This window comes from Pterocles gutturalis, unplaced genomic scaffold, assembly GCF_000699245.1.
Source record: "Pterocles gutturalis isolate BGI_N339 unplaced genomic scaffold, ASM69924v1 scaffold19730, whole genome shotgun sequence".
Classification (NCBI taxonomy): Eukaryota; Metazoa; Chordata; class Aves; order Pterocliformes; family Pteroclidae; genus Pterocles; species Pterocles gutturalis.
In genome coordinates, this window is record NW_010143890.1 from 999 (window position 1) to 11,469 (window position 10,471).

The following is a 10,471-nucleotide window of genomic DNA, read 5'->3' on the forward strand; positions in this document are numbered from 1 at the left end:
GCCTTTCTTCCTCACCTTACTAAGGTCGCTTTTGAACATTATATGTGTAAAATAGATGTGAAAAGGACTACTCACCATTACAAAATTTATAAGCAGTTCCAAAATGGAACCTAAATTTGGAATCTCTTTAGAAGTTCTGCAGATTAGGTCCCTGTGATCCTTGCTCTGCTGCAGCTGTTGAGTGCCACAGCAGCATGTAAGGGCATCTGTAAATAGAAATTATGAAATAAGGTTAGTACCTTTGTACAGTCCTTTGGTAACATCAGAGTTAAATATCTTTTACTTTGATCCTCTACTTTTGGGTTTGGTTTTTTTTTTTTTCCTTTTTAAAAATTCCTAATAGTGTTGAGCAGGTAGAGAGAAGCATAGACTACCTTCTTTTTTCAGTTATGGATTAACCTGCTCTGTGGTCTCACTGAGATAAACTGTGATTTTTTTTTTTCCCCCTTTTGATTCTGGTTTGTATTAAGACTCTGTAGGGACTGGAAACATTTGGTTTCTACACACAGATGCCACATGGTTCCCATTTAAAGCTTGCTTTGCAAACTCGAGTGCTTCATGATTGGTGAGATATTGTTAGGGGAATTCTGTTGAAAAGATCTAGAGTTATTCATAGGAGTGGAGGCTATTAAAATTTCATGATGACTTGAATCTTCTGACTTCCACAGATAGCAGTGTTTCCAGGTCATATATCATAGTAGCAAGTTTAACTGAATTCTTGTGTTCTGAAAAGTCCCACCATAACTGAAGCTGATGTGAGGGAGTTGAAGTTTTGCAACAGTCATTGTCTGCTGAGATATGAATTTAGATAAATGTAACTTGCCTGAAATAACCTAAAGTGCTTTTGAGTATATCCTATGTGTAATTTAGTTACTTGCAAAATAATACACTGAAATTTGTTTCTTGATTTAAAAAAAAAAAAAAAAGTATAGCAATCAAACAACCGTTAGGAACACCTAGGGGAAAACAAGCATAGTTACGTAAATTTTTCCAGTATTGCTGTCTATCTTTGCTGTCCCTGGATTTTGGTAATACCTCCGTATTTATCTGAACAGGTGGTCAGTCATTCTTCAGCCGAAAGGACTCCATCCGAACTATCTACACATCTCTGCATAATGAGCTGAAGAAGGTGGTGGCGACGGGTCGCAATGCGCTAGGAGGAACAGCTCCTCACTTGGAAGAGCTGCTTTCTCACCTGTCTGAACAGCTCTGTTTTTTTGTTCAGGCTCGGATGGAAATTGCTGACTTCTATGAAAAAATGTACACGCTCAGCACCCAAAAGTTCATTAACTCTGAGGAACTGGTAAACATTTTGGAATCCATCTTAAAGAAATACAGCTCAAGGTCAGTGCTTATTTGCTGGCAGTAAGTACTCGGACATCTGTATATAAATAATGTTGAGGTTCAAAGCAAGCCTAAAGACTTTGCTGTCCTTTGACTGCTGAGCACCACAGCTGTTTGCATGAATTCATGCATGAAGTGAATGCTGGTCAGCAGCATCAGAGGTGTGAAGTCTGAAAATACAACTTCTCTGAAGAAGAAAAATAAAAAAGGGAGTTTCTATTCATTAAGTTATGGGAGCCATCTTCCCTATGTTTATACTCAGAGGAAGAATCATTTTCCTTATGAAAGATGCATTTTCTTGCACTTTTTCATTAGGAGTGGAGAGGAAACGAGATTAATTCCATAGGGACTTCAGTAAAATTGATATGTAAATAAAACATATATTTGTGTGACAATTTTAGACTAGAATATATGTCTACTTAATTCTAAAAGCTACAGCATCACTATTTGGTCTACCTAGTAGGGTTTTATGGTGGCCTGTTATCACTCTTGGGAGATGTTGGAGCCAGTAGAAGGAGCACCTCTGAGTCTTTGGTCCCTGTCATTATGGTTTCTTGAAGTTAAGATTAATAGTTCCTGTTACAAGAATCCCAGGATGTTTCTAAATGACTCTGGGGTGACTATTTTGCATCTAACACATGTGAGCCTTGAAAGTGATGTCCGTTTGAAAAAGAGAGAATTTCTGAATGCTTATCAATAGACTCAAATTCTATCTCTCTATTTTAAAGCAAAACAATGTAGCTGTTGTAAGAAGGTAACTTTGAAAGGTAGTTGGATTTTTTAAAAAATTTGTATTGGTGAAATAGTGTCCAAGAAGACATTTGGGGAGAATATTCTCAGGTCTTAGTTTTTTCAGTTACATTTTTATTATGTGTACACTCAGGAAAAATCAGAAAAATTCAGTGCTGTTTTCTGACATTCCAAATCTAGGCACTGCAACTGACTCCCTTATTTTTTTAGGAATAATTTAGGCAAATTGCTACATCATTTTGCTATTTGAAAATCAAAACTAGTCTGTATTATCTTACTTGTGATTGTTCTGCAGTTCTTGGTTTGTGAACCCTTACGATATCAGGGCTGTTAGTCCAATGAAAAATGGAACTTACATATTTTTTCCTTGGTATGATAAATACTAAAGGGAGGTAAGTTTGTGGGGTTTTTTTTAAATTTACTTATGTCGTATACTAACCATCACCATCTGTTCTGAGAATGTGCTGAGTCAACACGACTGTTAATAATCTGAAAAAAAGAACTGATACTTCAGTGAATTGACTGGGGACTGTTACAAATGAAATGTTTTACTATGCTGTTTAAATAAATTTCAGTGACACATGTGTCTCTGGGAAGAATACTGATGATGCTTTGGGTTAATGAGCAATCTCTAAGATGGAGACATTCTAAGATGCTGTCAGAGCTAATGCAGTAGCTGCTGTGTGGTCCTCCGCACTCACATACAGAATATTTCTGAAAAAAGTGAGGATAATGATACCTTTCTTTAGTCCTTCCTGTAGTTTCATTGTATCTTGGATCAGTTTCTGGGGGCTGTTATGTTGATGTGTGCTGGCTGGAAGGCATTTTTGGTGAGAGGTTAAATAAACTCGCCTTTACCCAGTCTCTTCCCTCTGGCAATATATTCCTCACTTGTAGTTGAGGATGTGTGCCATTATTTCAGCCAACTGTGCTAAGGCAAAACAGGGCATTTGTTCTCTAGGTAGGTTCTGACCTTGGTTTCTTTCCTTTACATCGAAAAATAGCTGTTCAGATAATGTAGAGCAAAGAACTGCTTGCTGGCAAAGGAATGACAATTAATTGACTGAAATCAACAATCAAGTCATATTGTCTGCATCTGAAAAATCATTAACTCTTGAATAGTTTAAAGCTCTTTTGTTACTATTTATTGCTGACTTGTACACAGCCAACACTAGACATTTTCCTCTCTGCTTTTCTATAGAATACAGCTGGAGAAACAACCTTTCCTAAATTTTTTTAAACTGTTGTTTTGGATGAGATCTTAACTGAAATAATTAAAACAGCATCAGAAGCAAGTATAAAATGAATAAGTAACTAGTAAACCTATTTTGATGTAATTATTTTTAAGTGTTAAATATTTTTAATCTAGTCAGTGTTTTGTAAATACATGCATGCATGTGTGATCTATGGAAGGAAATAAAAATTTGTAGAAAAATGAGGCTTCTTCATAGTCTGCAAAACAAAACTCTAGCATCCCTCTGCTTTTGAGAATGATTGGGGGGGAGGGGGAAATTCCAAGGTGTTTTTAAGTTCTTAACAGTCTGGTTTATTGAAATATTGTAAAAACCTGTCTGTTTTACACTGAGCTCAGTCAGATGCTTCTGTGTTATGAAAGTTAGTTACAGCAGATATATTGAGTACATAACCTGTTAGTTTACTCTGCAACCATATCAAGCTTCTGAGCTGTGGCTGAGGTGTGTATTTTTGGATTAGAACAGTTTAGCAAATCCTGCTGTGCAGTGAAACATGAACATAGCTGTGAGTCATGAAGCAAAGTAGAATTGGGAAGCTGTACATTATAATGTTAAGCCAGCAAACTTGTCAGTGCTGCATTAGTATGAATTTTTTAATTGCTTTTAAGTTTGAAGAAAACCTTGATCTGACTGAAGGTGTGTTGAAACTCATTGTGCTAAGTGTGCACTTGATGGGACTATCTGGAACAAATAATGTTGCATAATGATTTTTTCGCACCTTCTAATACATGTCAACAAAACTATTTTTCTGCTGAATACCAAAACCGTTGGAAATCTATGGTGTTGACTGTTAGCAGAATATTATTTTTAATTTACTCTTGTTTGTTCAAAGAAATGTCAGTATGCTCTGGACTTCTCAGCACACCAAAGTAGCCAGTAATCACAGTATCTCTGATAGAGCAGGTGGACGTGATGGTTGTTGACATGTACAGTATACAGAAGGTGGCTGGTCACCCAAGCTAGCCTGTTTGCAGGACATGGTGCCTCAACTGATTTATGATATTCATCATTTTGTTTTCTTCGAATAAATTTGGACTTGCATCTTAATAGCAAATCCTTTCAAGACACGTATTGTGGCTGTCAAAAAAATAGGGGCTTCAAAATAGTGCTAAAATTGTCAGACAATTTTCACGAGCCTAAGAATATTTTGGCAAGAGCTTGATGGAAAGTCAAAGGAAAAAAAACAGTGAAGGGAGAGGGCATGAAAAGCCTAAAATTCTCATTGTCTCATCTGGTCCACAACAAAATTGTTATGGTTTTGAGGCAATTATTTCCAAAATTGATTATATGTACTGTGTCTTGGAAGCTGAGGGGAATAATGGAGTCACTTTCACTTTGTCTGTAGATGAGCTGTTAAAGGTTGGAAGGATTCAGTATAAACTTCTTTGTTTTAAAGCAATAACAAGACCCAGAATATTCTTCTGAAGTGAGGGGATAAATCTGTCTTTGCTTAAATTGAAACCTCATCGAGTCCTGTCTTTGAACTATTGGTTTTTCTTTGCTGGAGACCACTTTAAGAGTCCTAAATGCCTATTAGAGAACACATTTATTAAAAAGGCTGCTTCTGTCTTTGCTGAAGACTCATTCTTTCTAAAGTTAAGTATTTAGCTTCTGTAACTGGAACAGTTTTGCACAGTTTGAATTAAGTATGTATTTATTGATTATGATGTTATAAATTTACAAGAAGTTTGAGTATCAAGGGGAGGGAGGTATGCTGGATCTGTCTTTTTTCCTGATGTTTAGAAAAAATAAACTGAGAAGAGAAAGCTATAGAATGGATCTTTAAAATTCAGTTTCATCAAGATTTGTTCTAATAGTAGGATCCTCTTGGGAATAAGATGTTCAGTGGCATTTGTACCTGGTAGATTAAGTGGGTTGTTGTTGGTTTTTTGGGTTTTTGTTTTTGTTTTTTTTTTTAAATCAGTTAAATTGAGAGCTGATCTTGACCTGACTTTTTAGTGAGAAATAGGTTGTTGCAGTCGTCATTGTGATATGATTAAATCCTGCCAAATGTTTTTCCCCTTCATTGCTTTTAGTACACCAAGTTTTAAAGTTTGAGACCTGGTTCATTGGTAAATACAGTTAATCCTGGTTCTATTGACAAATTTCCCATTGTAATTTTATTGTGAATTTTTAAAAAAACAAACTCAGCTTGGCTTCCTCATAGCTTCCTTATACAAACAACAAACTTATCATGTAATTCCTTTGATTTAGCTTAATGTCTTACTGCTATTCTGTAACTATCAAGACATACTTTACCACCACAAAGGTTTTTAAATTGGAACAAAACCACCTGAATTTAAAGATAAATAGTGCTATAGTAGTTCATAGATTAAGATAAATGGTGATTGTTCTTGAACTGACAAATAGAATTCCCTTGCTTTGATAGAGAACTGTCTCACAGGTGTTTTTGTCAAATACGAAGTGGTGTATGTTCGTTAAAATATTTGCCCTAATTATGTTAAAAACACTGTTTTTTAAAATTAACAAGGTTGTTTTTTGGTTTACACTTTACTCTGCTTTGATGTTTGGTGTTCTGTTGGTGAATTGACAAACGCTATCTGATTATTTACTGTTGAGTACAGCAGTTCTCATGTCTTGACTGATACTATGTTTTCTAGGTTTCATCATCCAATCCTCAGTCCTCTTGAAAGCAGTTTCCAGCTGGAAGTAGATGTGCTTGCACATCTCTTAAAAGCTCAGGCTCAGATCTCAGAGTGGAAGTTCCTTCCATCCCTGGTCAACTTGCACAGTGCTCACACAAAACTACAGACTTGGGGCCAAATTTTTGAGAAGCAGCGAGAGACCAAGAAGCATCTGTTTGGAGGGCAGTCTCAGAAGGCTGTACAACCTCCGCACCTCTTCCTCTGGCTGATGAAGCTCAAGAACATTCTCCTTGCCAAGTTTAGCTTTTACTTTCACGAGGCCCTTAGTCGACAAACAACAGCATCTGAAATGAAAACTTTGACTGCTAAAACAAACCCTGATTACTTTGGGAAAATTTCCAGCTTCATCCGGAAGTATGATGCCGTCAATGTTTCCTTAATTTTTGACAACCGTGGATCAGAGAGTTTTCAGGGACATGGCTATCATCATCCCCATTCTTACAGGGAAGCCCCAAAAGGAGTGGATCAGTACCCTGCAGTGGTATCTCTGCCCAGCGACAGGCCTGTCATGCACTGGCCCAATGTAATCATGATTATGACTGATAGAACCTCTGACCTCAACAGTTTGGAGAAGGTTGTTCACTTCTATGATGACAAAGTCCAAAGCACGTACTTTCTGACTCGCCCAGAACCTCACTTTACCATTGTGGTTATTTTTGAGTCCAAGAAGTCAGAAAGGGACTATCATTTTATTTCTTTTCTCAATGAAATTTCACATTCCCTTAAAAACTCCAAAGCTTTTGCAAGCTTGAAGCCTGGATCCAAAGGGTAAAATGCAAACTACTTACAAGTTGTCAAGGCAGTATGCTAGCCTTGGGGGAGCTGTAGCTTTCAAGGATTATATAAATTAATGATTCTCAGAGTCAAATTAAAAAGGAACCATTATTTTTAATGTTATAAGTTCCTTTTTTTTTTAAGCTAACAGACACTTGAAAAAAAAGTATTTTTGAGCAGTACTCAGTGGGACAACTTAATTGTGGGGTGCTAAATGGCCACAGTAGGATTTTCTTGTGTGGTTTTAAATTTTCAGTATGATTTATTTTTTCAGTCCACAACTTTGTTGCCTGTATCAGAAAGGAATATATGCACTTTATCTTATTCTGATTATTGACTGTCTTCTACAGAGTTTATTGAAAATCTGGTGAGGATGGAAGATACTATCTTTTCAGAAAACTGCATTGCCTGACAGGAATGGTTTCTGGGAACTAAACACTGATAGAAGGGAATATTAAAAAAAAAAAAAAAAAAGTGAACCTGCAAGGACACATTTTAAATAAAAATATGAGAATCACAAAAGGCACTATTCTTAGTTATAACTTAATTTTCAATTGGTTTAAAATTATAACTGAGGTCTCTGACACTGTCTGTTAAGCACCGTTCTCTGTTCTGAACACCCTGTGTCATAAAGCTTTGTCATTGCTCCAGCACACAGGCTAGGGCAAGAAAAGCTGCAGCATGGGCTGGGCGGCCAGTATTCACTGGAGTGTTGTGACATGGTGTGTCCAGTACCAGTCTTGGCTCAGATTAACTGAAGGAGGCAAGCTGAGGTTGAGCAGGTATTCTAGAAGGTACAGGTCCATGGAAAAAGCAGCAAAGCTCTCTTCAAATTGTGCTCTTGTCTGTCTAACTTAAAAAAAAAAAAACAAAGGCAGCAGGAAATGCACCTTGTAAATTAGTTATTTTATAATTTGCTGTTAGGGTCAACCTGGATTTGTTTTCAGATTTTTATATGTTTTTTTCTTTCTGTTCAGTTTTAAATAATTCCACAATTAAGCCAAATCACTTTTGGAAATTGGATTTAAATATGTAGCCTATGCAGTATGTTTACCTCACTTCAAAATATCTCTTTCACTACCTTCTTCTAGGCTGCAGGTTTGGAAAAAGTATGTTTTCTAGTTACCCTGGAAGTGCTTTATTTTGGAAGTCAATATTTCCAAATACAATAAAAGGGTCAACCTGTAGCTTTATGTTGTGTGATTCTTCTGACTGTTAGCTATGCAGTTGTGCAAGCACTTTCATGGAGTTCAGGAGGACTGATACGGGTCTGCTGTATGATGTAGTAAAAGTTAGATCCTTAGTTGACACTGTAAGGTATAATTTCATCAGGTTTGTTTTAGAAGGGAGTTTAAGTAAAAATTTTGGTTTCTGTTAAGACTGAAATATAAAAGATACCACTGCAAACATGGCTTTTACCGATTCCCTTTCTCTCCCACAAAAGGTTGTGGTAACTTTTCTTGCCTCTTTCTGCAAGTACTGATTTCTTTACAATCACATGAGCATGTTCTGTTTTCAAAATGTAACTCTCCAACTTTCCGCTTTGTGCCAAATAGAGCTTGCCATGCTTTGCTATAATTATATGTTAGTCTGTTGTGAATATCCATGCTACTGCCTTTCATCTGAAGTCTTAGTCTGACTGCAGTATCACTGTCAAAAGTTCAGAGACCGCTCTTTGCCACTGGAAAATACTGGGAGTTGCAAATATACCAGCAACTGGAGGGCACCTGTTTGTAACAGCATTCCACTTTGCAGCTTGAGTTGCTCTTATAACAAGACAAAGTTGCAAATGACAGTATTGAGAGAGTTTGTGTGCTTCCTTCTGTGGGACAGTGACCGTGTAATAACATTGTACTATTGACTTCCTCAGCCTGAGTAACAGGAAAGAGGCTGTTGCCAGAACTGATTCCTAGTCTTCAGCAGTGTAATAAATTGATGTACAAATTCTGTCTGCTTCTAGAGCGTTTCCCTGTCATACTAGCTATCTGTGAGAAGGGGAGAGCAGACTGGGGGAAGAGACTGTGTGTGGTACAGACACCTTCTTGCTCATTTCTGAGTTGCAGGGGACATGTTGGAAGAGGTGAAGGAGACATCTACCACCCTTGGGAGCAGATCTTTACCGGTTGCTGAAATGGCTGGCGGCTGCTTCCAGTATGGGGAGAGGAAAAGGAGGCAACTGTTCAGTGGACCTCATCATTCACTTCATGCTACTGCCAGTGTTTTTGGCGAGTGATGTCTCTGGGAATTGGGAAGGCATGGTAGGTGATGTTTCTGTGCAGGAGGAGGCGAGACTTGCTTTACCCCTTATCATTGCAGGGGTTGTTTGCTGCAGTTTTCTTCAGAGGTTCTTGGGGAAGCAGCCAGAGAAGCCATCTGACTTGTGGGTAAGAATTTCTGAATATTTAGGTTGATGAAGAACCGAAGGGAGCCATAACCATTACTTGCATGGTGTGACGAGGGAGTGGGAGAGAAGTCCAGACAACAGGGTGCTGGAGAGAGAAGCTTTTGTGGGGGTGTCTCTGGGTTTCAGAGTCCTGTCCCTGAGGCTCTCTTTGTAAGATCTCGGACATGAATTAATACAAGGTGGGGAGCAGAAAATCCAGGCTGTAGGAATGGCTTGTATGAAAACTGAAAGGATGAAGCTGAAGAGAGGTTACACTAGAATTGATACCAAATAGTTTTACAGAGTTGAGGTGTGCTATGACCAAAAACTAAGGGGGGGGGGTGAGTGTGTGTGATGAATGAATATTTATGGATTTGTTAGCCCCATGCAGACTTGTGGCTCAGTTTCTTATTTGATGCTTTTGAGAAGTTTGTTTTAAATGACAAATGAGGTAATGGGGAGACAGTTATCTGTGATATAAAATTGGCTAGGCCGGTAATGAAAACCTGCATAGTTAAAGGAGGGAACATGTCTGTGTAGTAGGTGAAGGTGACCAGAAACTCAGTAACTGGAAAAAGAAAAGTATTAATTAGTAACTTCAGTACTGGAAAGATTGATCAGTCTCTTTACTGTAAGAACTGGAGAACAAATGCACTTTTGCCGAGCTGGGTGGTACACAATCTGCCAGCTCTGCTTCTCCACCAATTTAGAGAAGCAGGATTGAATGTACTAACGTACTTTAAAAGTCTTGCATAAATGACTGCTTTACATGCAAGATGTAAAGATGTTTATGATAACAATGAAAGCCTATACTTCCAGATATATTTAAAAGTTTTTAAAACAGCTACTGAGATTTTATATTTTTGGTGCCACTTGGATTGGTTAGAATAGCAACATGGAAGCTTATCTTGTAGCAGTTTTCATATACCTCATCGCTTACTTGAGTCCATGAGGATTTTGTCAGAACATTTAATTTAGTATCCTTTGCCTGGAATGTGAATTTGACAGCAAATGTATTCCCAGATCTCTTACATATTCTATATTTATGTCTTGTAAGCAGTTTTCTTTTACGTGTGCTGTTCAGGTTTTTTTCTTGAATAAAAGCATCTTTTCTCTTCCCTTTGCTTGAAGACAATGCAGGGAATGGCAACTTAATATATTTCGTGTTGTGCTGCAAAGGACTGTGATATATGCATAATGCACCTGATATTTGGGTCTTAATGATCTAAAAGTAACATAAATTCCTGGTATCTATTTGAATACTAACACTCAGTGTTTGTCTCATTCGCTGAAAAAAAAGT

The 10,471-nt window shown here is 37.5% G+C and overlaps 1 protein-coding gene across 1 annotated transcript; it reads left to right on the top strand.

Annotated features, from left to right (window-relative positions):
• Nucleotides 1-1,051: 1,051 nt before the first annotated feature.
• Nucleotides 1,052-7,068, top strand: LOC104470117 (chromosome unknown open reading frame, human C12orf66; the record flags this gene model as incomplete). The annotated part of the gene is made up of 2 exons (XM_010084928.1): nt 1,052-1,344; nt 5,969-7,068. Coding segments are annotated over 2 exons (1,110 nt in total), but the record flags the coding sequence as incomplete, so codon positions are not given.
• Between the last annotated feature and the right edge of the window lie 3,403 nt (nt 7,069-10,471).